This window comes from Aulonocara stuartgranti, assembly GCF_965226115.1.
Source record: "Aulonocara stuartgranti genome assembly, chromosome: 7".
NCBI classification, from domain to species: Eukaryota; Metazoa; Chordata; class Actinopteri; order Cichliformes; family Cichlidae; genus Aulonocara; species Aulonocara stuartgranti.
The window spans coordinates 127,183-155,059 of record NC_138945.1 but is presented as its reverse complement, the minus strand read 5'-3'; the positions used below and the strand labels follow the sequence as shown (position 1 = coordinate 155,059).

The 27,877-nt window shown below is 47.0% G+C and overlaps 1 protein-coding gene across 1 annotated transcript; it reads right to left on the bottom strand.

The window, feature by feature from the left end:
- Positions 1 to 241: 241 nt before the first annotated feature.
- lamb1a (laminin, beta 1a) lies at positions 242 to 27,852 on the bottom strand. Its single transcript, XM_082541928.1, has 33 exons — positions 27,537 to 27,852; positions 26,696 to 26,895; positions 25,041 to 25,179; positions 23,980 to 24,053; positions 22,975 to 23,163; positions 22,821 to 22,884; positions 22,531 to 22,733; positions 21,817 to 21,937; positions 21,537 to 21,725; positions 20,504 to 20,680; positions 20,219 to 20,331; positions 19,480 to 19,559; positions 19,252 to 19,387; positions 18,905 to 19,063; positions 18,579 to 18,706; positions 18,239 to 18,359; positions 17,890 to 18,091; positions 17,191 to 17,334; positions 16,854 to 17,085; positions 16,610 to 16,773; positions 11,819 to 12,043; positions 11,517 to 11,731; positions 11,255 to 11,351; positions 10,007 to 10,376; positions 6,147 to 6,331; positions 5,782 to 6,023; positions 5,457 to 5,666; positions 5,235 to 5,379; positions 3,839 to 4,046; positions 1,081 to 1,222; positions 810 to 986; positions 575 to 734; positions 242 to 497 (listed from the first exon to the last, which is right to left on the bottom strand). Exons 1-33 carry the CDS (start codon positions 27,565 to 27,567, stop codon positions 358 to 360), a joined length of 5,382 nt encoding a protein of 1,793 aa, XP_082398054.1. The 5' UTR covers positions 27,568 to 27,852; the 3' UTR covers positions 242 to 357.
- Between the last annotated feature and the right edge of the window lie 25 nt (positions 27,853 to 27,877).

The following is a 27,877-nucleotide window of genomic DNA, read 5'->3' as shown; positions in this document are numbered from 1 at the left end:
GAAACAAAATGAAGTAACAATGAAGTAAAAGAAGCAAAGATTTTGACCAATCTTACATCTTACAATCTAAAATAACAAAGGGCGTGCAATATATAGAATACTTTGCTTTCACCCCTTCACGTGTTATTGTTGTAAACTGGAAATATGCAGAATTATATATTTAACCAGGAGTTCAGTTTTACCGACTGCTGGTGACAATCAGGTAAAATTACCTGTCGAAATAAATGAGCAGCAAACTGAGTCTGATTTGATCTTTTTATTGAGATTAACACGAGGATTAAACATGGGAGTAAAAACTATAGAAGAAAATACAAGTGGAGCAGTTCTTGTCTTCGAGACGTTCGGTCACCTTCGATCCTAAAACACACAGGTGCTGTAGACGGTCACCTTGTGGCTGATCTCCTGCAGCAGCCCCTTCACTGCTGCCTCCAGCTCCACCAGCTGCTCTGCCTTCTGCTCCAGAGCACGCTCGTTGTCTTCATAAGACTTCTCCAAATCTGAAATGGGAAGAGCATACATGAAGGGATGTCCCGCCTGCTCAGCTTGAAACATTTTCTGTACAGTGTGGTGTCACCTTTCAGCAGCTGCAGCTTGTCACTGGCCTGCAGCAGCAGCTCTTTGGCTTCCTGCTGAAGTGACTGTGCCCTCTTCTTGGCGTCAACCATGCCTCCCGTCTTCTGACCAATAAGCTGCTCCACGGTGGCATACTTCTCCTTCAGCTCGCCGTCCAGCTCCTAACACAAACACCTAATTTTACAAAGGAAACAGACCAACCTGAAAGCCTCTAATGATCACACAGGTGAGCTCACCTTCTTCAGCTCCTCTGCCGTGCTTCTGACGCTCACTGATTCCTGATTGGTCAGTTTGGCACTAAGAGTAACGTTCACAGCTTTGTCCTTCAGCAGCGTCACATCCTGTTCGAGCTTCTGCAGCCTCTGGGTGGCATTTGAAAGCTTTAACTCAGCATCTGCCGTCTCCGACTCCACCTGAACACAACACGGGCATTTGACATGTTACCTGCATGTTTCTGATAGGAAATAGCCGTGTGCAGAGTCAACAGGCAGTAACCGTGAGACTCACCGAGGACAACAGGTGGCTGGTGTTGTGGATGTTGGCCGTGGCCTGCTGGATAGCACTGCTGGCAGCCGTCTGAGCTCTCTGAGCTTCTTCCAGTGCTCGCTTCACTTTCTCCACAGAGTCTCTTACATCACGCGCCTCCTCGCTGAGGAATGCAGGAAGACAGCTGATCAGGTTCAGTGGACAGGTGAAACTTTCAGGTAGGCCAGGGAATCTGAATTTAGTGATTCCAGTTCCATTATCAAAATCACTTATCTATTCGATTCCTATTGATTTTCATTGGCTTCACCATCTCTAAGCAGCCTCTCAAAGACATTACACTCATGGACAGTCACTGTGAATGGTCACATACACTGCCTGCTGCGGTAAATGGCCTGCATTTGTATAGTGCTTTACTTAGTCCCTAAGGACCCCAAAGCGCTTTACACAACATTCATTCGCCCATTCACACACACATCCACACACCGGTGATGGCAAGGTACATTGTAGCCAGCCGCCCTGGGGCGCACTGACAGAGGGGAGGCTGCTGGACACTGGCGCCAGCGGGCCCTCTGACCACCACCAGTAGGCAACGGGTGAAGTGTCTTGCCCAAGGAGCCGGGGCTCAAACCGGCAACCTTCCAATTAGAAGACGAACTGCCAACTCTTGAGCCACGATCGCCCCTGCTGCGGGTCACATGTTTGTGCATGTTGGAGGTGTTTGTTGTGATCAGCGCTGTTACTCAACAAAGTAATTATTGCACATATTACACAGAACACTTTTCTTTAAAGTAATGCAGTAGTTACTTAGTTACACCCAGGAGAAAGAAATTTGTTACATTATTTTCAAGTTTCTCCGTAAAATAAACTGAAACTCATCATTTAACACTATAAACCTGAGGCTTCAGCCCCACACAGACACAAAGCCTGTCCTCATGAGGACACACATCATCTTTCTCTTAGTGTTCAGGTATGAACACAGCGGTCGTCATGGTGATTCTACTGTAGAAGCATGAACAGACAGAGGCTGCAGCCTGACTGCTCAACAGTTTGTTCCCTGTTGAAGTCCAGGCTCTGGGTGCTGAGGTCTGCACACACTCAGCTTTAGCATCATTCTGGGTTCTTGGCTAGCTTAGAGTTAGCATGCTGTCTGTGCAAAGAGCCGAAGTCTGTTAGCATCATAATGGAGCCGTTTCTGTCCTGGAGCAGTCTCCACTGTACCATCGTGCTCTCATCCTTTAATGCAATAAAAATAAAAGTCATGTCCCCACTGGAGACGGCACCACTATTTTCCTCTGACACACAAACTGAAATCAGCTGATTGTAGCGAGGTTGCAAGACCCGATAAGCGTGATCGATAGGAACAAGGAATTGGACTACTGGGAACCAGTTCTCCTCCATTCCCATCCCTACGTTCAGGTCTTTTAATCAATAAATTTGACCTGTTAGTAAGTACAGCAGTATTGATAAGACAAACTGTGCTGCTATCAATATTTATTAATCATTAATTCATTGTACCAGCTGTTAAAACTTTGAGAAACTCTGACAAAAAGGCAGCCGGAGCTCTCTGATCATGGCCGACAGGACAGGAAGGTAGGCAGGGTCGCTTTAATTCACTGCACGTAGCTAAATGCAGCCAATTCAATTCAATTTTATTTATATAGCGCCAAATCACAAAAGTCGCCTCAAGGCGCTTCATAGATACAGAGAAAAACCCAACAATCATATAACCCCCTATGAGCAGCACTTTGGCAACAGTGGGAAGGAAAAACTCCCTTTTAACAGGAAGAAACCTCCGGCAGAACCAGGCTCAGGGAGGGGCGGGGCCATCTGCTGTGATTGGTTGGGGTGAGAGAAGGAAGACAGGATAAAGACATGCTGTGGAAGAGAGACAGAGGTTAATAACAGATATGATTCAATGCAGAGAGGTCTGTTAGCACATAGTGAGTGAGAAAGGTGACTGGAAAGGAAAAACTCAATGCATCATGGGAATCCCCGGCAGCCTACGTCTATTGCAGCATAACTAAGGGAGGATTCAGGGTCACCTGGTCCAGCCCTAACTATATGCTTTAGCAAAAAGGAAAGTTTGAAGCCTAATCTTGAGATAGTGTCTGTCTCCTGAATCCAAACTGGCCACAGTGAAGTAGCTCAGTGGTTAGCACCGCTGCCTCACAGGGTCTCCTGGCTTGAACCCAGCTCGGCCACTCTTACACGTGTCCACTCAGGGCATTGACACAGAAGAGATTCTTCATCTCAGAAGCCGCTGGTTAAAGGAAGGAAAGCAAATGTAGCTGTGTGTGAGCAGAGAAACGCGTACAGCTGTGGGCAGAAGGTTCATCCATTCACTCATCACAGACACGAATGGGTTACATGCAAACACTACCAAAAACAAACAGAAAATAACAGCATATTTCAAGACAATAATTTGAAACAAGTGTACGCAAGCACGAGTTTTTCCGATATGCAACTGATTTGCAGAGGTCTGGAAGAAGATCCAAGTTGTCACAGAAGAGAGCAAAATGGGTAAGATATTCAAGAACAGGATCAGTTTGTGGAGTATACTTAAAGGCTGGGTCCGTGCCAGGAAGACAAACTATGAACGAATGAATTCAGATATCAGACAGAAGCTTATTACTGGCTACCAAAAGCATCCTGTTGAGCTGCAACAGCATTCATCCCTTCTGAAAGAAAGACAGATTTCCGTCTGGAGAACTTGTAAGATATCATCCCCTGAAGCTGAAGCAAACCAGGCAAACATTACTGATGGACAGGTAAATCTCACCTGGCTCGGCGAGCCTCGTCCAGCAGCTTGTCGGCCCTCTGGATGTCGTCGGCACTTTCCTGCAGGATGTTTTCCACATGTCCCAGTTCTCCCACTTTCTGCCGGATCTCGTCAGTCAGGTTCTGCAGCTGAGCCGGCGTGGTTGGCATCTGCATGTCCAGAACCTCGTTTGCCACAAGTTCAATGCTCTCAAGATCTGCAGCGTCCTCTGAAGTGCCACAAATGCAGTCAGTTTATCTGCAGCCAGCCTCTTTAAAAAGAACTTTTAATCTCCGATCAATGAAAATAAATACCCGAAATTATTCTCAGTCTATCCAACCGTGTCTGAAAGCTTGTCAAGTTACCAGAAACCAGTTTTCAGAAATAATTTCAGCTCGTTAGCGGTTTCTTTAATGTGCCGTACGCAGCAGATGACACGAAGGAACGAGTCTGTGAGCGCGTCGGCCTCTGAGAGTGTCCCAGACACACAAGAGTAGATGGCTTAGTTTCTGATGATTTCATGTACACTACACGATCTAGGATCCTTTAATGCTGCTGCACAGACAGACAGAGAGCTTCTGAGTTCATGTTTGTTAAACAGGATCTATGAGACCTGCAGAAATACAAGAACAAAACTCAACATTGATTTGCTTTTCCATCAGCTAGGGAGTTTTGGTTGTATCATGCACTAGAAGCAGCTTTGGATCCAGGTGTCGGCTATAACCTGGATTGATTTTTTTCCCGTAATGTCATGTGACGGTTGAGCAGGCTGTAAGAAGCCTGCTAATATTATGTAAGAGGGCTGTTTGTTCCACATGAAATGTGATCTTTGCTTTTGAAATGAAAGCAGTTTAAGACTGATTTAGTTTTTCCTGAAATAAAAACGCGTTCCATTCAGGAGAAGAGGGCGGGGAGCATAATGGTCACCATCAGACATGGCGTTCATAAAAAGAAACTTATAGTTAAGTTCAATAAGGAAGATCTGTAGTCACACATCTGTTTGCTGTCCAGCTGTTTGGTGGTTCATCTACGATTACATCACTTTCTCACAGTGACACAACGTTACCGCTCTAGTCCAATCATCTGCAGTCTAATCAGCCTGGACTCTACTTTCAGTCTCAGTGCACCTTTGTGCAACCCACCCCCCTAACCCTCTGCCATGTTGCTCAGGCTCCATCCAAGCCTCCATCTTCATCTCCACCACCGATGTCTAGACTCTACGGGGTCCCTGTCACAGCTTGCATGCAACTCTGCTTCAATGGGTCATCAGAACCTAATCGCTAAATACCTTAACTGAAGTCTTTATGCCAATGAATCAATTTCACTTCCTTCCAATGATCTCTCCTGATTGTCTCAGGGAAAACTGATGTAACCGTAACTACGGAGGCATTTGAACCAAACAGGAAGTGACACATACGGGTGAGGAAGTCTCTGATGTGTCTGATGAGGCTGCGCAGCTCTTCGTTGCTCTGGTCAACTTTCTGTTTGGTCCTGTTGGTCTTCATCAGGACGTTCTGAGCACTCAGCCTGGCCTTGTCCGCCTGTAGCTTTGCTTCTGACACCTGAGGACAAAACTCAGGTGAGAAAACCCAGCACAGTTCACCTGGAGTGAACACGGAGCAGCAGGGCTCACACCCACCATCTTAGACAGCTTCTCCACTTCCTCCATGGCATGGACAATTTCCTGTTCAGAGTCCCGAGCCTTCCTCAGGACACTGTTGGCCGTTGCTACCGCACCACTACAGCCTTCTCCTCCACACCTGGCCCTGCCCTCAGGATTCACGCAGCCCAGACCACCGCAGGAAGAAGACCCGCATGAGTCTTGACCCAAAGGTGGACTGCCACAGGTCTGGCAGAACCAGGACAGACAACACTCAGTGTTCATGCGTTTATACTGAAACTAACAAACGTTTGTGTTTGTAATACACCGAACTCTGACAACCTGACCTGTGCCGCTCTCCCACCTTGCTGCTGAGCTCTGCTAGGTCCAGACTCTGCAGTTCTCCTGCCAGGTCATCCAGTTTTTGAGCATGCTCAGACTGTCTCTTCATGAACTTCTCTCGGGTCTGGTTCAGTTTGTCTTCTGTGAGCTGCCGTAGAGCAGCAGAGGCTTCAACCGGGCTGCCGCTGTCGATGGTGGAGGCGTTAGCTCGGGCCTCGGCCTCCTGGGACTGCAGGAAGTACTTAGTGATGCTGTCTGTGGCACCTAGCAACACACAGAAAGTCAAAATCAGCTGAAGGCAACTTTATTTAAATTCTGAAATCCCTGTACTACCTATTTTAGTACTCCTTGGCCCACCTAGTTTCCCTGTGACCTTTAACCCTTTACCTCTGATGTCGGAGTTCTTGATGAACTCGACCTGGTCCAGGAGCTCCTGGACTGTCCCCTCCAGTTTCTGTGCCTCTGACATCACAGTGTCCAGTTTAGTTCCTGCAGCAGAGTCCAAGTCCTCCACCTGGACCAGAGTCTGTTCAGTAAGGTTCAATGTGTGGCTCAGGGCTCCCATCAGGTCACTGAGGGACAAACACGGGTCCGAGGTTAGCATGAGCTGCTTTAGTGCTCAGAGTTCTTGCAACAAAAGTGTTCTCAGCAAACGGCCTTTGGATCTTTGGACCACCAAGATTAATGATTCCTCATAAAACACCAAAACACTCTGATGAAGTGCTAACCGGAGATCGCCACACGCCTTTACCAGCTCAGCAGACTCTCACCCTCTGCTGGCAGGAGTTCTCAAAGTCCACAGGCCAAAAACAATGTTTGAACGGGCCACTAACGACCCGCAGGCCACACTTAGAGAACCCAAGCTTTAAGGAGATGAGATTGAGAGCACATATGTAGTTTAAATGAGAGGTGGTGAGGATTCGCCCAAATTAAGAGTTCTTATGACCTAATGGCCCATCTATATTTTTACTGGCTTGTAAAAAAGGTTTTGTTATATTTTGAAATATTAACCTAATTTAATTGACACAATATTCTAGATTATTTCACTTTTAATCTGGAAAAGGATAGGCTTCCACTAGGGGTGGATTATTCGATTAAAATCGATTCTGGCTTGGATAACGTGATATCGATTCATTAAAATCCTGAATCAATTTTTAAATATTAATTTATTTTGCTCGAAACGCCAGAATCTCGAATTAAACCTCACAAAATTTCAACAACCACCAAACAGCTAAAACAGTAAATGAGAACAGACACAAAGCTCGGACCCGTCGACGCATCAGAATCAGCCAGCTGTCGGCTTTCTCACCCGACGGCACGGACACGGTCAGGCTGAAAGCCGACAGCTGGCCGATTCTGATGTTTTGGCGGGTCCGCGCTTTGTGTTCACGCCCTTTTTGCGCTCGATTCAGAAGCTGCAGGTTTGATCTCTCTCCGAACAATATTGACCGAACCAGCAGCAAAAGAAGATCCAAACTACGCTTCACGTAAACATCGTCTTAGTTTTGCTTTCACCACGATAAAAATCACACTTCATGCATATGGCGTTATTTTTGTGCCGCTATTCTGAGCGCACGTAAAAAAAGTTTGCAGGTGCAAGTGTTGCATTTTGAGGAGAAATTTATTTTGAGCGAAGAAAAGCTAAATTTGAATGAACAAAATTCATTCCTGCGTGCAAAAACTGTATTTCAGTGTTTGCTGTTATCCACACACACACAACAGCCCCTCTCGCTCAGTTTTTGCGTTTGCACTTGTTCGCAATGTGTTGCTCGCGCTCTCAACATTTCTGCTCAACTCTTTCTCTACACCGTTATATTTGTGCAAAAAAATCTGATTGGCTGTTCTGGTCTCCAATCAGCTCGAAATGACGAAATGCAATATCCCAGAATGCATTTTGTCCAAAACTCAAACCAGGCAGTGGCGGAGGAACACAGCGTGGCGGAGTTTGAAATATTACTCTTTCTGGGTCACAAAATAAACTTTTAAGATATTTTCGTGTGAGAATGTTTCTGTGTGAACTTCAAATACCTGCTCGGTTCATCAAGACATCACATATTTCCAAACGTGCTCTAATGTTTTCAGAGATGCCTGTTACCCAACAGGTGGGGGGATTTAAAAACAGTCCTAAAATGTACAGGTAGCCAGTGGAGTGAAATTAAAATGGGGGTAATGTGCACAGACGTTTTTGTCCCAGTCAAAAGACGTGCTGCAGCATTTTGCACAACCTGCAGACGCCTAATGGATGCATCGCTAACCCCACAATAAAGTGTGTTACAATAATCCAGCCTAGAAGTAACAAAGGCGTGGACTACTGTCTCACAAAGCCGTTTCGATAAGATGGGCCTTACTTTAGCTAATTGCCTCAAATGAAAAAAGTTATATCTTACAACAGCTCTGAGCTGGCTTTCAAGTTTAAGATCTGCCTCCATTTTAACTCCCAGATTAGTGATGACTGGTTTAACAGACTGTGCCAGCGAACCAAGATCTATAGTAGTGGCCTCATCACTTCTGTTTTCTGCTCATTAAAATGTACAAAGTTCAAAGCCATGCAGGCCCTTATTTCATCAAGACACCTGAGCAAAGGGTCTACTGAGAAGTAATTTAGGGCTTCAGGTGAGAAACGGGCTCAAACCTGTCAAAGACAGCAGAGCTAAGGACAGAAGGGTCGAGAACGGACCGGGAAGTCTGCGCAGATAGCACTTTAACAATAAAGAAGTGCAGGAAGTTTTCACAAATTTCCTGAGAGGACTCGACACCAACCGTCTGTGGAGCATGAAGGACCCTGTCAATAGTCTTAAATAAAGCATGAGGCTTACGGCAGTTTGCCTGAATAATAGCAGCAAAATGTTTCTGATACGAATTCCAGTAATTATGTAATATTTGGTACGACACCTGAAGTTTATCCTCCTCCCATTTACGTTCAGCTCTCCTACACTTCATTCAGCCAGGGTTCAGATTTGGCTTTAACTTGCCTAAGCTTAAAGGGGGCCACTGAATCTAAAACGGTTTGGCAGACTGAGTAAAACCAGAGGAAGGGTTCAAAATACGACAGAACCGAGCAACAACAGGAGGAGGATTAACTTTGGTACAAGGGAAACCTCAAACAAGACAGGCTTATGATGCGACCATACAATGTCACAAACCTCTAGAGGTTAGAGACAGGTAAATCCTGAGTTAAAACAAGACCCAACGTGTGCCCATATTTTTGTGTAGGCACAGACACAGGTTGCACAAGATCAAGAGTCAATAAGATTTAAAAAGTCCTTTGCCATTGGCTTGTCGGGGCAGCACACGTGAATAAGTCCCCACCAATAAAGACACGATCATATTTTGGCATAATTTCAGCCAACAGATCAGAAAAGTCGTTTAAGAAGTCTTGATTGTATTTGGGGGTCTGTAAACCACGACACAGAGCTCTGTGTGAGAGCGACCCAGCTCAAACACACTCAGTTCAAAGCTACTAGGTGATGTTGATGAGGACCGTGGTTTACATTTATACTGCTTCTTAAAATCAACCGCTAGTCGTCCTCTGCCTGATATTCGAGGAGAGTTTAAAAAGCAGCTGTCCTCCGGTAAGAGATCTGTGAAAGCGCTGGACTCACCTGCCCTTAACCATGTCTCAGTTATACAGAGGAAATATAAGTGAGACAAGATCATTTGTAACCTTCACTAAAGCTGTTTCTGTGATGAGCTCTGAAACCTGACTGAAACTCTTCAAATAAGCCATTCCTCTGCAGATGATCTGTTAGCTGTTTGACAACTACTCTTTCAAGAATGTTTGATATGAAGGTTGGAGGTTGGCCTATAATTAGCTAAGACTGCTGGGTCTAGAGATGCTTTTTGAGTAAAGGTTTAACTGCAGCCAGCTTGAAGGCCTGTGGTACATAGCTGATTATTAGCTCACGTCAGAGAAGAAAACTGATTGAATTCCAGCTGCGATGTCTGAAATCATGAAAACAGACAACAGTAAGGAGGGTAAACAGTACTTCACCTTTTACTGCAGTATTTTTTAACAGTAGTATTTGAACTTCTACTTAAGTACAGAATGTCTGTACTTGTATCACCTCTGCTGATGTTCAGGTCTCATCAGCACGGTCAGAGATCATCAGAGTGGTCGACAGACACTCGAACAGCGTATCTGTTTTTCTGGTGTAAATTTGTCAGACTGCACTTAGAAAAGGTGTTCCTGACCTTTTTGGTGACTGAGTCTGAGAGAAACAGATTAATCAGAATAAATGCAATCCCACCTGGCCTCCTGCAGCAGCTCCTGGATCTCCGTTAGCGGTTGTGATGCTGGATTCCCATCTAGGATGGTCTGGATGTCGGCAACGCTCCTCTCCATGCTTTCAATGGACTTCCTGTACGGCCCGTTGACGCCGCTAGCTTTGAGGGCGTTTACCTTGTTGACCAGGCGGTGTGTCTGATTGGTCAGCTGGCCAATGATGTTGTCCCACTCGGCGAAGCACTGGTGACAGCGGCTGCAGTTGGGGAAAGTTCCTGAGAATCCGCGAGCGCAAGTGTCGCAGCGCGGCCCGGACACACCCTCCACGCACATGCAGTGACCGCTGACTTTGTTGCACTGCTGCTCGGAGATCCCACGAGGGTCACAGTCACAGGCTGAGGAGACGAGAACAATAACCAATGAGAGTCTGCAGGGCAGACTACAGGAGACGCACTCAAGTACAAAAACACGCTTGACTCCAGCACAGTTTCACAGTGACTTCCTGTTTGCACATTAAGAACATGTGTTTAGCATTTGGCTCCAATCAAACATCTGAAGCTTTATTCTGCTGCAGGAACAACAAATTAAGGCTAATTTTTGCTTTTTTAAATTTGATTCACTCTGACCAGGCAAGCCCTCAAAGGCCAGAGAGTCACAGGGTTTAGGGTTAGTCTGGATGACTGATGTGGAGCTCTGTCCGAAGGCTCTGACAGGAGACGAGTTCAAGAACCTGAAGGAAACACAGTGTCTACACTGCTGTTTAATTCATCTCCAGCAGAGGGCGCTACTCTCTCATGTGAACTGATAAAAAAAACAAACAAAGGGACTGATTGTGTTCCTCCAGGCTGCTGTCTCAGTTCTGCTTTTCTTCCTCTCTTCTCCTTGTTTCTGTAAGACCTCCTCCTCCTGACCTTCACCTTTACTGAACAAAGCGTCTTTGTGGACTTCTGGAGGCTGAGACGGACAGACCGGTCCCATCTCTGTGGAAGCTGGGCCTCAAAACATCTGGGTTTAATTTGAGCTGCAGCAGCCGAGGATGCTGGGAGCTGAAAGGATCCCACAATAAAAGCGTCTGCAGTTTGATCTCAGTCAGAAACAAGTCCCAGACTCTGCACCGAAACTCTGAACCGGATTCTGACCTGGGGCCTGACAGATCGGGACTCTGTTCCAGGTCTCAGAGCTTCACTGACAACTCAAAAGAGTCCGCTTTATTTTTTATTACACCATCACATCTATCACGCCGTCTCACGAGCACATGGCATGGCAAGCCTACCGTGACATTTGATCTCAGGGTCTCCCCAGAACAGTTCTTTACACTCGCTGCACATTCTTCCTCCGAAGCCGGTGTGACAGGAACACTGACCGCTGATCTGTGAACAAACGAACTACAGTCAGACGTGTGGTCTGACGGAGCACAGAAGTACAATTCCATCAGATCTGCGGTTATAAAGCTCACACAACAAACCTTTAATGAAATACAACATTTGTTTTCACCTCGAGGACTTTCGGTCCGTTAATCGCCAGGGGCTGCTCACCTCATTGCAGGATGTCCCGTATGAGTGTTTGGGGTCGCAGTCGCAGGTCTGACAACCGGTGCCCGTCGCCATATTCCAGGTGTCAGGTGCGCAGCGGTCGCAATGCTGGCCGACCACATTGGGTAGACAGTGACACTGACCACTGCTGCGGTCACAGTGACAGTCAGAGGACGGGCAGCTGGAGGGAACGCTGCCAAGCCGGTTACAAACGCACTCTGCGGGTACACAACCGTCAAGGTTCAGCGACGATCGTTCGCCTGATTCTGTGAATGTGGTTACCATGGTAACCCCAGCATACTTACTCCTGCAGTCCTGGAGTAGGGCATTGCCATAGTAACCCAGCGTGCAGCTCTCGCAGGCGGCACCCTCGCTGTGGTACAGGCAGCGCAGACACTCACCAGTCCGGGCATCGCACGATTCGGGGTCCAGCATATCAATGTTGTTGTTGCACTGACACGGCTGACACTGCCCACCCGCCTCCTCGGGGTTTCCATAGTAAGCAGGCGAGCACTCGTCACAGCGAGTACCTGCAGAGGACAAGTAAATGGTTCTTATAAAGACAGGGAGCATAACAATCACACGCCAATTCATACTGGACGCATCGCAGAGCAACATGGGGTTAGCCCACGGATATTTGGGAGGCAGGCTGGGGCAGCAAGCGATCGAACCACCACACTCTGAGTGAGACCAGGTGACCTGCTCCTCAGCTACAGCCACCCCAGGTGAGAGCTAGACACCATTTATGACCAACAGGTGATCGTTCCTCAGGTGTGACATCATCACCTGAACCAACAACATGCCTCACATCGAGCTTCATCCTCAGGTTTGACTTTGTTTAAATAAAGTTTTAAACTTAACAGCCAATCAGCAGCCAGAGATTCATGCTTATTTAAGGGAACCCCGGCTGTTAAGACATGTTTGTGCTAAAATATGTACTGTGCTTTCAATAACATATATGTGGTATTAATGGGGGCGATCGTGGTTCAAGAGTTGGCAGCTCGTCTTGTAATCAGAAGGTTGCCGGTTCGAGCCCCGGCTTGGACAGTCTCGGTCGTTGTGTCCTTGGGCAAGACACTTCACCCGTTGCCTACTGGTGGTGGTCAGAGGGCCCGGTGGCGCCAGTGTCCGGCAGCCTCGCCTCTGTCAGTGCGCCCCAGGGTGGCTGTGGCTACAATGTAGCTGCCATCACCAGTGTGTGAATGGGTGGATGACTGGATATGTAAAGCGCTTTGGGGTCCTTAGGGACTAGTAAAGCGCTATACAAATACAGACCATTTACCATTTAAAATAGTTACTCCTCGGCCTCCTTTAGCAGTAATGATATCTGTAACAAATGTAGCATATTTGCAGCTCTGGAGGCCAGGATTACTGAATTGGAGACTCGGCTTCGCACCCTTCATTCACCCGTAGCTAGCCAGGCCCCTGTAGCTGGTGCAGCCGAAGATAGCGTAGGCCCCGCTAGCTGTTCCCCGGCAGACCCCAAGCAGCTGGGGAAAGAGGGTGGCTGGGTGACTGTGAGGAGGAACATAGTCCTAAACAGAAGCCCCAGGTACACCACCAAGCCGTTCATGTGTCTAACAGTTTTTCCCCACTCGGCGACGCACCCGCCGGGGGTCAAACTCTGGTAATTGGTGATTCTGTTCTCAGACATGTGAAGCTAGAGACACCGGCAACCATAGTCAATTGTCTTCCAGGGGCCAGAGCAGGCGACATTGAAGGAAAAACTGCTGGCTAAGGGTAAACGTAAATTCAGTAAAATCATAATTCACGTCGGCAGTAATGACACCCGGTTACGCCAATCGGAGGTCACTAAAATCAATATTGAATCGGTGTGCAACTTTGCCAAAACAATGTCGGACTCTGTAGTTTTCTCTGGTCCCCTCCCCAATCAGACCAGGAGTGACATGTTTAGCCGCATGTTCTCCTTAAATTGCTGGCTGTCTGAGTGGTGTCCCAGAAACGATGTGGGCTTCATAGATAATTGGCAAACCTTCTGGAGGAAACCTGGTCTTGTTAGGAGAGACGGCATCCATCCCACTTTGGATGGAGCAGCTCTCATTTCTAGAAATATGGACAAATTTATTAAACCCCCCAAAATATGACTATCCAGAGTTGGGACCAGGAAGCAGAGTTGCAGTCTTACACGCCTCTCTGCAGCTTCTCTCCTCCTGCTACCCCCCCAAAAACCCATCTCCATAGAGACTGTGTCAGCTCCCAAACAGACAAAAAACAAACTAAAAACCAGCAACAAACAACTTAAACATAAACAATCACAAAGAAAGAACAATACAGTATCCACATCTGAACCAAAGAGTAAAACAGTGAAATGTGGATTATTAAATATTAGGTCTCTCTCCTCCAAGTCTCTGTTAGTACATGACTTAATAATTGATCAACAAATTGATTTACTCTGCCTTACAGAAACCTGGTTGCAGCAGGATGATTATGATAGTTTAAATGAATCAACACCCCCGAGTCATTCCAACTACCAGAAATCTCGAAGCACAGGCCGAGGGGGAGGTGTGGCAGCAATTTTTCACACCAGCCTATTAATTAATGAAAGACCAAGACAGACTTTTAATTCATTTGAAAGCCTGATGCTTAACATTGTCCACCCCAGCCCACCCACCACTTTAATCACACTCTAGATCTTGTTTTAACATATGGCATCGAACCTGAACATTTAACAGTGTTTCCTGAAAACCCTCTCCTGTCTGATCATTTCCTGATAACATTTACATTTACAATAATTGATTACACAGCGGTGGAGAGTAGACTTTATCAAAGTAGATGTCTTTCTGAAAGTGCTGTAACTAAGTTTAAGAATATAATCCACCCACTGTTATCATCTCCAATGCCCTGTACCAACACAGAGCAGAGCAGCTATCTGAACGCTACCCCAACAGAGGTCGATTATCTTGTTAATAATTTCACCTCCTCACTACGTACGACTCTGGATACTGTAGCATTCCTACAAAACTGCTCAAAGAAGTCCTGCCATTAATTAATTCTTCGATCTTAAATATGATCAACCTATCTCTAATAATCGGCTATGTACCACAGGCCTTCAAGCTAGCTGTAGTTACACCTTTACTCAAAAAGCATTTCTAGACCCAGCAGTCTTAGCTAATTATAGGCCAATCTCCAACCTTCCTTTCATATCAAACATCCTTGAAAGAGTAGTTGTCAAACAGCTAACAGATCATCTGCAGAGGTTTATTTGAAGAGTTTCAGTCAGGTTTCAGAGCTCAGCACAGCACAGAAACAGCTTTAGTGAAGGTTACAAATGATCTTCTTATGGCCTCTGACAGTGGACTCATCTCTGTGCTTGTCCTGCTAGACCTCAGTGCAGCGTTCGATACTGTCGACCATAATATCCTATTAGAGCGATTAGAACATGCTGTAGGTATTACAGGTACTGTGCTGCAGTGGTTTGTATCATATCTATCTAATAGACTCCAGTTTGTGCATGTAAATGGAGAGTCCTCTTCACACACTGAGGTTAATTATGGAGTTCCACAGGGCTCAGTGCTAGGACCAATTCTGTTTACATTATACATGCTTCCCTTAGGCAGCATCATTAGAAGACATAGCATACATTTACACTGCTATGCAGATGACACCCAGCTCTATCTGTCCATGAAGCCAGATAACACACACCAATGAGTTAAACTGCAGGAATGTCTTAAAGACATAAAGACCTGGATGGCCGCTAACTTTCTGCTTCTTAATTCAGATCAAACTGAGGTTATTGTACTCGGCCCTGAAAAGCTTAGAAGTATGGTATCTAACCAGATTCTTCCTCTGGATGGCATTACCTTGGCCTCCAGTAACGCTGTGAGGAACCTTGGAGTCATTTTTGACCAGGACATGTCCTTCAACGCACATATTAAACAAATATGTAAGACTGTGTTCTTCCATTTGTGCAACATCTCTAAAATTAGAAATATCCTGTCTCAGTGTGACGCTGAAAAACTAGTTCATGCATTTATTACTTCCAGGCTGGACGACTGTAATTCATTATTATCAGGATGTCCAAAAAACTCACTGAAAAGCCTTCAGCTGATCCAAAATGCTGCAGCAAGAGTCCTGACAGGGACTAGAAAGAGAGAGCAGATTTCTCCTGTTTTGGCTTCCTGTTAAATCCAGAATTCAAAATCCTGCTCCTCACATACAAGGTCTTAAATAATCAGGCCCCATCTTATCTTAATGACCTTGTAGTACCATATCACCCTATTAGAGCACTTCGCTCTCGCTCTGCAGGCCTACTTGTTGTTCCTAGAGTATTTAAAAGTAGAATGGGAGGGAGAGCCTTCAGTTTTCAGGCCCCTCTTCTGTGGAACCAGCTTCCAGTTTGGATTCAGGAGACAGACACTATCTCTACTTTCAAGATTAGGCTTCAAACTTTCCTTTTTGCTAAAGCATATAGTTAGGGCTGGACCAGGTGACCCTGAATCCTCCCTTAGTTATGCTGCAATAGATGTAGGCTGCCGGGGGATTCCCATGATGCATTGAGTTTTTCCTTTCCAGTCACCTTTCTCACTCACTATGTGTTAACAGACCTCTCTGCATTGAATCATATCTGTTATTAACCTCTGTCTCTCTTCCACAGCATGTCTTTATCCTGTCTTCCTTCTCTCACCCCAACCAATCACAGCAGATGGCCCCGCCCCTCCCTGAGCCTGGTTCTGCCGGAGGTTTCTTCCTGTTAAAAGGGAGTTTTTCCTTCCCACTGTCGCCAAAGTGCTGCTCATAGGGGGTCATATGATTGTTGGGTTTTTCTCTGTATCTATGAAGCGCCTTGAGGCGACTTTTGTTGTGATTTGGCGCTATATAAATAAAATTGAATTGAATTGAATTTTACACTGACGATAAAGTATCAGAAATACTGCCGATGCTGTCGTCAGTAGACTGAAACAGCTGTTGTGTTGGCGTGCTTTTCAATGATTTTAACAGATGCGCACCAGAATCCCCGCCTCAACCAGGCCAACATGGCAGCTGGACTGACGCTGCGACCAACAAAGCATCTGCATCTAAATATCTGTGATGAGGTCTTACCTCTGTGTCAGCGTCTGTGTAAATAAAGTTTTCACCTTTGTATCCTGTGTTGCAGACACAGGTGACCTGCTGAGAGTCATCGCTGCGGTAACAACTTCCTGCAAACTGCCGCGGGCTGCCGGGGCCGTCGGGACACATGCAGGGACGACAGTGGTCACCTGACCCCAGTGCTGGGTCACCATAGTAACCATCCAGACATCTGAAAGACAAGAGCACCGATGGCATCATCCTGCTAAATAAACCCAATGGCGATTGGCTGACGGACGGTGGGTAAGTTACCTGTCGCAGGCGCGTCCCGTCGTGTGGTCCCTGCAATCGATGCAGTGGCCACTGTCGGGGTCGCAGACATCGGCGTGACCGTTACAGAAGCAGGGGCGGCAGGCGGGGAAACCCCAGTGACCCGGCAGACAGCGGTCGCACTGCCGACCGTACGCACCCGGAACGCAGGAACACTGTCCGGTCAACTGATCGCAGAACACACTGAGAGAACCCTGAGGGTCGCACCCACACGCTGAAAGACACGCACGACGAGGTCACACAGAGGTCAGCGTCAGTAAAGCTTCAGCGCTGACTGTAAACAGATTTTTCATTGATTATAGATGGAGGTGGTTTTGACCTCGGCAGCCGTTGGGTCCAAACTGAAACGTGGACGGAGAACACCTGTCACAGTTCCTGCCGACCACGTTGGGGCGGCACTCACACTGCCCGCCGTGGGGGTCGCACACGGTGCTGAGCGAGCCCTGAGGGTCACACTGGCATTCTGGGAAATGGCATCAGACAAGGAGACACGTCAGAATAACGAGAAGACGCTAAAGCCTCAGTGACAATAGATTTATGACCGCAAGGAATGCGGAGGAGGAGGAGGAACCTGCCGGGTCCTGTTGAGGAAGTGAAGCCTAAGGCGATGGTGAGAGGATGAGTGACAGAGATTAACGTGAAGCAGGGGAGGAGGGGAAGGGGATAAAGATGTGAGGGATCAAAGGTTGGCGTTGGAATGAGGAAGAGGTTTTTGTTTCAGATTTTAAACTTCAATGTTTGGAAGGTTCTCTGAATCTGATTCTGGTTCCTCCTTCCTGGAGTCCTTCCTGTCCAGAGTTGGACAGCAGAAATATTTTCCCCTTCTCTTTCTGACTCTCTCTGATTCTTCCGGGAGGTTTGTTTCCGTGAGGAAACCCCAACCCCTCCAAAGTCACCATAAATACAGACACTGCCCTGAGCTCTAAGCCCTGAGTGTCTCACAAGCAGCCCTTTTCTTTTAAACTCCAGCCAGGAAGCGAGGTTATTAAAGTGAAATCACAGTGCTAAGCTGTGCTACCTTTAGCTCCCTGGTGCAACATGGCGGAGATGCTGAAGATGAAGTTTCTGCAGATGTCAGTTATCGGCGTCTTGACGACACTCTGGCTGTTCTCCAAGCACCGATAACGCTGGAAAGTCTCCCAGGCGACATTCCCGCCCGAGTCCCCGCCCTCTGAGCCTGTGAATATCTCCAAGTTCTTACAGTGAGGCATCAGCACGATCTGAGAAAAATCCCAAATAACCAGGTCAGGAATGAGCATGTTTCACTTTCTGTAACCAGGCTGGCTGAATGTGGTTTTGGTCTGCACTGAAGAAACTGACTGACTTCACGCTCTACTTCCTGAAGTAGAAGATCTAAGCACGCTCACCGAGTCGATCAGCGTATATGGAACCTGGACATCCCCAAAGGTAGCGTACAGTGGCAGGCTGAGGCGGATGGTGTAGTTCAGACCTGATTCAAAACAAACCGGTCTGGGAAGAACCACGTACCTGTAGGGAGAGATCGGGTTAGATACTGAAACCCCAGCAAGGCGAGATAAGCAGATAGACAAAGGCCACGCAGAGGGTCAGCGTGACAGGATGATGGGCTGAGATCAGCTGGGTGAAGAAGGGATAAGGCTTGCAGGAACTAGTCGGTGCTCTTATATTTCACACTTCGACCGGGTTCTTGTCGAAAACTTGTCATGATTTAGAAACTTCTCTCCTGACCGTGAACTTGGGTGAAGCGAGATCATCTGGTTGTCGTCGTCGGGCACCGTGTTGATGCAGCGGCTGTCCGGCTGGATCGGTCCGGGTCTCATCACCGTCATCAGAACCTCCTCCCACACGTCCGGCAGCTGCAGAGCCGACAGACACACAGAGATGTTACCTCTATGCACATAAATAAGCAGGCGCGTGCACGTTTATCTTCTTTTTCAGGCTAACAGATGAGGCAGGTACACGGGTCAACAAAGGCTACAACAACGAGATAAGTGCCAAAATTCTCCCACTGATTCGGGACATGACGACGCACACGTTCAATGGCAGACTCACACCTGCGGTTCGTAGCGGATCAGGATGTCATATTCCATTGAGTGAGGGACGTTGTCTACAGTGAACTCCAAGAAGGCCCCCTCTGGTACGTTGGCTAGCCCGATGCCTGTCCAAGTGGGACTACGGTCCTGAGGGTGTGGCCTCTGGACCACCGTCACTCCCTAAAGAGATGAGATGCAGACACAAAGCTGATGAATACCCTCAACACCTCACATAATCCTGCTGAACTGACATGGAGATGAAATGTGCGAGCCAGCAGGAGGAGAAACTAATCCTCACAGACTGCAGGTCCACCTGTAACAGCCGCCCTGTAACCCAGAGTAAGGTCAGACACTGAAAGGACACTCACAGGTCCAAACTTTGCATCCTCAGCCTCGTAGGTGTAGTGATCCAGAGCAATGAAGTAGAATCCAGACTCCACCTGATCGCAGCGGCGGCTGAACATGTGATCTCTGCAGATGCACTGACCGGTCACGTGATCACACCTGCACGCAGACAGGAAATACAAACATCACAACAAAATAAAATTGTTGGTTCAACTCCCGACGGAGCAAATGTGACATAATACCTAACTCACTGATTGTTGATGGCGCCTCCGAGGTCGCAGTCACATGGTCTGCAGCCGTCCATGTCGTTACTGAGACCCCAGTGTTCAGGCTGGACACACACACTGTTTACAGTCATCTCTCTGCACTAATGTGATGTATAGTGTGTTTTGCATAAATCTCATTAAACAAGACTGATCTTACAGAGTGTGTGTGTGTGTGTGTGTGTGTGTGTGTGTGTGTGCGCGTGAGTGTGCGCGCGCCTCACGTCCTGACATGTGTCTTCTGTTTACGTCGGGGTAAATGTCTGAGAGCTCAAAGCTCAGGCTGACTAACAGCAGAGAGCCAAAAGCAAACATTAACCCGATGACTTCATGGAGAGCATGAATGTGGCTCCACAACAAAGGCTCTGCAGCATTAAACGTCCCTCCCAAAGCCAGCCGCCTTTAAAGACTTTTGTTGCTGGTGTGAACTGGTTATCCTCTAACTGGACTGGAGCAGCTCTGTATGACATACTGGGAGCTTTGTTTAATATGAACTGGTCCTTCTTCATCCTGTCGCACTCACTGCAGTGTGAACGGGATCTTTCTTTAGAAGAGATCCCGTTTGCCCCTGCAACAGATTCAACTCGTGAAAACCAGCCAATCAGAAAACAGCGCAGCCTTACAGAGACGGGAGCTGAGAGTGAGGTGTGAGACGACACGAATGTTCCTTCTGCTGCTGGTCTGACTCCAGTCTAACCAGAATGAATGGTCTGAATGGGTTTCTCACCACACACTGGTCACAGTCTCGCCCGGTCACCAGACGTTTGCAGAAACAACTTCCTGTTTCTCTGTCACAGGGGTTTCCTCCAGGTAGAGTTCCCAGAGGACTGCAGGTACACGCTGTCCAACACAGTAACACACAAAAGTACATCACCAAGGCAACGCAGCTTCATTCATAACAACAATGTTAAGTCCCAGCCACGCCCCCTCGAGGTGCTTTACAGCGTGAGGTGTCTGTGTGGGAGTAATCTGGTATCAGCTGGTCCTGCAGGTGTTTCGTTACGTTTTGTACCTTTGCAGCCTTCAGGCTCATCGCTCAGCCCGAAATGCGCCGGCTTGCAGCGCTCGCAGCGTTCTCCCTCCACGTTGGCTTTACAGCGGCACTGACCGGCGATCAGCCCGGCTCGGAAGTCCGTCGTGCCGTCACAGAGTCCTCCGTTCAGAGAGCCCACGGGGTCGCAGTCACAGGCTGCAGAAACAGGACGTTTAGCCAGTTTAACCAGAACCACAGGAGCAATTTTGCCAACAGGGCGTGTTTAGGTGTGAGACTGACACGGATCCACAGACAGGTGAGGACATGATTCACACACTGTGAGCTTCTCTACAGCGCCACCACCAGCCCAGACGCAGGCACCTCTCTGATATGTTGAAGCATTTTATAATTCAATAAGTTAAATGATGGACATATAAGTGCCGTGGAATGACATCATCATAAAAACCGTGAACGTTTCTGACTTTGACCCAAAATAAGATTCGTTTCTATCCTGGAAATTAAACTCCCGCCTCCATCTTTGATCTCTGGAGCACATTTTAACTCTCTACAACGTTGAAGTCACATCACCCACAATCCTTTGCTACTTTAAAGAAATGCAGTGGCAGTAATAACAGAAGGTGCTGCTTATTCAGCCCTCAGAGAGGGATGTGCGAGCTAAGTTGAACTGATCCTCTGTGAGGAGGGCAGGTCTGAGCCTGAGGGAAACCACAAACCTTCATGTGTCACATCAAAAACCCACCTCCATGTTTAGTCTGAGATCCAGCCTTTAATCTACTTCCTGTTGACAAAACAACCTCCTATCCGCGTCTGCCTGTGTCATCATGAAACGTGAACTTCCTCAGAAAACAGCCAACAATTCTTTGTTGATGTGAAAGCAAAGATTGAGGACAAAAAGTCCTCAAAGAACAAAGAAGATGATCAAAAGAGCCATAAAAAACAACCTCGATGGAAGTTTTGGGTAGATGCTTTTAACTTTTAGCCTGGCACCAGTAAAATAACGGTTTACAAACTCTGACACTAAAAAAAAGAGTCAAAGTGGCCATGAACTCACGCTGGCAGATGTTGGTGTCTCTGATGTCACTCTCTGGATGCTGGTAGTAAAACGGTTTGCACTGCTCACAGTTGTTTCCAGCTGTGTTGTGCTCACAGTCGTCACAAACTCCTCCGCTCACGTTTCCCGAAGCCGCAAAGACTGCCCCGTCAAAGTGACACGAGTCCGAGTGCTGGTTACAGTTACACTCTGAGGACACCACAGAAGAAGAAGGGGGACAGTTAAACTACTCCCAGTAGTGATTATGGGCCCTGCCCAGTATGGACCGGTGCAGACTCACTCTTGCAGGCGTTGGTGTTGCGTCCCTCTGCGGGTCTCCAGGGGAGGTCGTGGTAGAAGTCCTGGCACTGTTCACAGTTCAGACCTTTAGTGTTGTGGTTACATAAGCAGTGACCATGAACCTGAAACACAGTCACAAATAATCAATCAGCGTTCGCTTACATTACTGGTCATAAGCTGGGTTTGGGGTTTTTTGTACATGTAGTCAGTTGCCTGTTGCACCGTTTCTTCCAGTGTCTGTGTGATTTTATATTTTTCTACGCTGGTGATGGTTTACTTTCACCACCGGCTCAGCTGCTTATGAAAGAACAACGACGCCAAAGCACAAAGCCTACACTTTGGTCCCCACAGACTGCCATGTTGAATTTCACAGCAGAAGTCAGCATGTTTACAACTTGATATGCTGTTTGCTCACATGTTTAAACTGCTTTAAGCTTAAAGTGTTGATTACTAGGGGCGTGGCCTCTTTGACTCACAGGTGGACGTAGCTGCTAGGTGTCTGCTAGGCCTCACCTCAGCTAATTAGAGTCCCTGATTTGATTGGATGTTACAGACACTAATTGGCAGGTATCTGCGTGACGCTCCCTGGAGCCACTTTCCCATTAGCACCCACTCAGACCAACTGGGCTTCCTGTTACAATCGGGTACCTCCTAATGCGCATGGCTGTCGTCATAGCAACGTGGCCATATAAATACAGTCCGTAATTGTCCTCACCATGCCCTCTGTTATCTGCCCAGCTCCCTCGACGGGGGCGCACTCAGAGGCGTGTCCGTAGCAGAAGCAGTTTCCTCGGACCACCATGTCATAGATGGCGTAGTAGTACTTCTCTTTGATCTCCATACGAGAGTCCAGAAGGTTGTCTCCAAGTGTGTGGAGTTTGGTGAACTTCACCCTCAAGTTGGTGATTTTCAGCATGTCTAAACAAAGAACCAGTAAAATTCATCAATAACTGGTTAACACCCCTACGCTTATTCAGTCTCCGTGACGCAGAGAAGGAGACGTACTCTGGATTCGGGGACTGTAGGGGTCATCGATCCTGAATGCTGGATCCAAAACTCTGAAAATCACCTGAGGAAACAAAACAAACAGCATTACCCGCAGCAGTGTGAATAATACTGATGTTAGTATTATTCACAGAAGCAGGAGCAGCAGATGTACCTCTCCTTCAGTGGATGGCTCAATGTCAGAGTAACGCGAGTCACAGATGACATCGTCAACCTTTCTCATTGGACCCCGGTAAACGGACGGGAAGGACGACTCGCAGTCATAAGCAAAGTAACGGTAAACCTGCCACGTCTTCCCGAAGTCAGCTGACCGCTCAATCACCATGGCAGCAGGTCGAAAGGTCTGAGGAAATAAAAACAAAAGTGGGCAAACTGAGGATCGTGTGGTGAGGATGATGGCGTGGTGAAGACCCGGGCTGGACTGCACAAATCTGGTTTATGCACCATGATCACTGACAAAAGCCCAATTAGATTTCCCCTCTGGCGCTGTGGGCAGGATTTATCCTTCAAGCTCAGTCCTCTACCAGAGGCGTCATATGCAAACATTTCATTCTGTTTGATTTCAGATTATTGATACATAATCAGGTTGGTGCAGGTGTTGTTGTCCTTAGTTGCACTGCAGCATGTGACAATAATTAAAGTCTACACTTAAGCTGCTTGTAGTGACTCATGGTCAAAGCAGCCTGAATCCTTGAATCTCTGTCTTCCCGATTCCCTCCATCTGTTTTCTTACCATGTTCACCTCCTCTTCCTCACTTCTCCTCAGCTGGTGCAGCTGTAGCCTCCTGTGATTGTGAGGTCTGGTTACTGGCTGTTACTGGTACTGCTGTTCACGGTGCAGCAGCTAACATGTTAGTAATTTCACTTTAATTCATTATTTTATTGTTTTCTCAGACTTTCAGCTCCACTTTCTTCCACATTAAACTTTTTCTACAAGCTACGTGAGCACACAGCAAAGGTATGGGAGAAGACAGTTGCATTGTGTAATGCCCGACCAGTCCAGCCCTGGTCGTAACCCTTCCCATTATGGAGTACTTGCTATGTCCTTTCAATACACAACAACTCCTCAATCACTGTGTGCACCTGGTTCTTCAGATTAATAGAGACCAGAATCACCTGTCAACTACCCAGAATCCCCTGCTGCATGTGTAGAACTCACCTTGAAGGTCATGATGAGATGCGTGAAGTGAAACTCAGCCTCTAGGTTGAGCTGGATGGTGACGTTCTCCACACCTACAGACAACAGATCATCAGTTACCAACACTCTGTAGATCAGACTCTGTGCGCCACATCGGTTAAAGAGCCCAGAAATCAACAACACGCTGCAGTCGCTGCACATTAACATGATCGGACCTGAGAAAAGAACTAAATCTGTGTCCAAGAACCAACAGTTCAATTCAGTTGTATTTATATAGCGCCAAATCACAACAACAGTCGCCTCAAGGTGCTTTATATTGGACAACAGGACTCCAAAGAGTGACGACCAAAGGTAACAGCAGATCATCTGTGTTAACATGCCCACTGTCAGAGGATGACACCATAAAGGAGTCCACAGCTCAAACACTGCAGCGAGTACCTGGTTCTGCACAAAACACCGCGGCGCAGACGCACTCGCTCTTGTTGGTTTAAAATGGAGCACTGTAACAAAAAATAATTTCCCCCAGGGATCAATAAAGTATTCTGATTCTGATTCATCACGGGAACAGCGAGTTCATCTGGGCAGCAGAGCTCGGCCGAGGCAACAATACAAGCTCACAGCACCTACCATCAGCCAATCAACGCAGACTTACAGATACAGCGAGTAATGGAAAATTAACAAAGACATGAAGCTGCCTGGCTAGCGTTACTTTACCACACTGGGTTTGTGGTGAAGAGCACAATGTGTTGTATGAACCTGTAAGAGGTTTGTTCTGCAGTAAAACTAAACTATCTGTTTGATGAACCTGGACAAATGGCAGGTCGGCTGTTTGCCTCCTCACTGCGGGGCTTTTTAAAGCTGAACATCCCCCACCCCTGGGAATAACTACATGGCCTCCAGCAGGGACCCGCCCCACAACCTGAGAACCTGTAATCATGGAGGAGTGGAGGATAGAGGGTGATAAAACACAGCCTAGCCACAAACATCTTTTCTTCTGACAGTGAAAACCTGTCTGCAGCTCTCAGTCTTTAAACCTGTAACGACACGTCTGACCTTTGGCCTCTCTGAATGTTCTTCCTCACCATTCTCAGTCTGCCACCAGGTCTTCAGTCTGTTTGGGGCAAACGTAGTGACGACGTTCTCGATGCGATGGCTGTCGGTGCGATTGGCCAGCTCGTTGTAGGGCTCTGACGAGTCGCACACAAAGCACTTCTTCTCCTCCTGGTTTATGAGACAGAGGGGGAGGAAAAGGTTAACAGGAGGTGAATTCCTCGGATTCCTCAGTGCCGTAAGTTACTGCAGATAAGAGGAAACTTTCTGACCACAAACTTCCCACATAAGAAAAGTCTGACTTCACCTGAAATAATGCAAGCTTCTCACTGGTTTTGTTTTTAGAGTTAGTGACAAAACTTTGGAAAACTTCCTTCCGGGAACGTCTCAGTCATTAAGAGATGTCAGAAAGTTGCTTGATTCCCGGACAGCCCAACGTGTTTCAGCTTCTCTCAGGGGGGAAACCAAACCCGAGCGATGCAGTGCAGAGGTTACAAAGGGGGGCAGATGAGGGCTTTTACAGTGAAACAGTGTTACTAGCCACTCAAGACAAAAAGCTGCACGCCGCTCTTACATAGAGGAGCACTAACAGACACATCAAGTCCGACTGAGAACTGAAGCGTCCCTGTTTCTCTGCTGCCTCTGGACAGAATTATAAAAACAACCAATACATTTTATAGTTTTGATGTTCAAGCAGCAACCACAGAGCGAGGATCTGGGACGAAGGACTGAATGAAAGGAAGGAATTAGAGGATGTATAATCAAAGTCACATGACGGAAGAATGTAGGCGACTCGGAGCGAACACGCTGTTATTAGCTACGGATGACACATGTCCACACACATTTGCCTCAAACATTAAAACCTGATGTTTACAATCAGCCTGTGTGGTTTATTGACTTTTGATTGGATGAAAACAGCGTGACCTTTGAGTTTGCTGTGTTTTCTCCACAGGAACATCTGGACAAACATCTGTCTGCAGCCAGCGCTCATGGTTTCCTTATAGGGAGCTCATTTTGCACAGGAAACACTTCAGACTGTAACACACACACGGAGTGGGACTGAGCTGAAGGTCGTTTAAACCGGATGGCTGAGTTTGTCTGATGATACTGGATTCTCCGGTAACGTCGCTTGCGTCTCCGGTACTGAAACGCCCCTGATAAAAGCGCTGCACTGAACTCTTAGCGATACTCAGACCTAATTAGACCACCTAACGTTTAATCCGATAAAGACATCTGAAGTGATCGCTTACACTTCATCCATGTATGAAGACTACCTGAGCACTCATAGCATAAATGTCCCATTCTTTGGACTTCGATGGAAAATTCATCCTGAATCCTTCATATAGGATCTTATTAGAGGTCAGAGGTCACCAACGACTTGTCTCAGTTTTTAAGTTACAGTACTTTCAGTATTTCTGAAAGAAGCTAAAGACTAAGCAGTGATGAGTTCCTGATTGTTGAGCTAAATAGACTGGTACACTCCGGCATGCAGCATGGAGGCGCACGGAGAGGCCGAGCCTGGGGGCGGAGTCTGCTGGGCGATGTGCCCCTTTAACCACAGCTGCCCCCTGTGTTGCCTTTACCTCCTTTTATAAGATGTTTGGTGCCCAGTTGTGTTCTTCTTGGGTCTCTCTGGACTTTTCTCTCTGAGACCTTCAGTCATGATCTTGTTAACCATTAAATTTACCTGCAGGTGGCTGACGATACAGAATGGTTCGGGTCGGTTCATTCCACAGGTGGAGGTGGATGACAACTGATGGGCTCGGCCAATCAGAAGGTCTCCTGTTGCTGGGTAACAGCTGCCTTCAGTGCACACATCACTGAGCTCGGGTTGGCTGATGTCGTCCGCGGCCCCACCCTCCTGAGCACAGGTAAACACCTGCAGACCTGAGAGAAAAAGCTTTAATGGTAAAAATCTGAGCGCAGGATTAACGAAGCCCCGCCCACATTTATTGATTAAAGAGACAAAGCGCAGCTGATTGGAAACTAAACTCAGAGCTGCTTCTCCTGGGCTTGTATTCTGGAGGACATCATGAGGAGAGAAAAATCAGTGAGTCAAACCTTCACGAGTGACTATCTGCAGATTACTGATCATCACTAAGCTGATCTCTGAGAGGACCAAACATGTTTAAAGTCACATGTTACAAACAAACTGCACAGATTTCAACTAAACTTTATTTATCACACATTGACAAAATGTGTGCGTTTGCTTTGAGTTTCATGATCATCAGCTTCTGAATTCTTTTACACATCAAACATGTGGACAAATTCCTAAAGATTATTCCACTAGAACTCATTACAAAAGCCCTCCGAGCCCATTTTATTCTGAAAGTTTCCCGAAGTGTCTAACACTTATTTTCATGTTAGATTATTTCATCATGAATGAAACGAGCGGCTGAGAGGAAGCAGCAGCATTTTGTAATTTTCAACAAAGAAACACGAAGATACAACTCTGGATGTTTGAAATCAAACCCTGACGTGTTTAAGGAAAGTTTGAAATTGGAAAAGTTCAACTTTATTTAACTTACCGAGCAGCAGCGCGAGCTGAAGCTGAAACATGCTGCAAATCCTCACAGTCTGAAGACCCCCCGGACCTCCTCGGACCTCCTTAGCTCCCCTCAAACTCCTCCTCCGAACAGACCGGCTGACTTTCAAATTAAAACATCCGGCCGGAGTAACGTGGTTGTGCTCGCAGCAAGAAAAACACCAAGAACTAAAGAGTTCAAACTGTTGGAGCAGAATAAAGTGATTCCAACACACACACAGAGTAAACAGCTGTTAGCCCTCCTCATCGTTAATTGCCGTTATTTGACTGATTGATTGGTGTCTCTGCAGCTGTTTGAAACATATAAAAAGTTTTTTTCATCTT

What these genes read in the sequence shown, in the direction of transcription:
- lamb1a (XM_082541928.1), bottom strand. Translation starts at nt 27,567, where the DNA reads ATGTTTCAGCTTCAGCTCGCGCTGCTGCTCG. An exon ending in GTATCGTCAGCCACCTGCAG is followed by an intron (nt 25,180 to 26,695) that starts GTAAATTTAATG and finishes CTCATAAACCAG; the next exon opens with GAGGAGAAGAAGTGCTTTGT. An exon ending in CCCTGAGATCAAATGTCACG is followed by an intron (nt 10,377 to 11,254) that starts GTAGGCTTGCCA and finishes TCGTCTCCTCAG; the next exon opens with CCTGTGACTGTGACCCTCGT.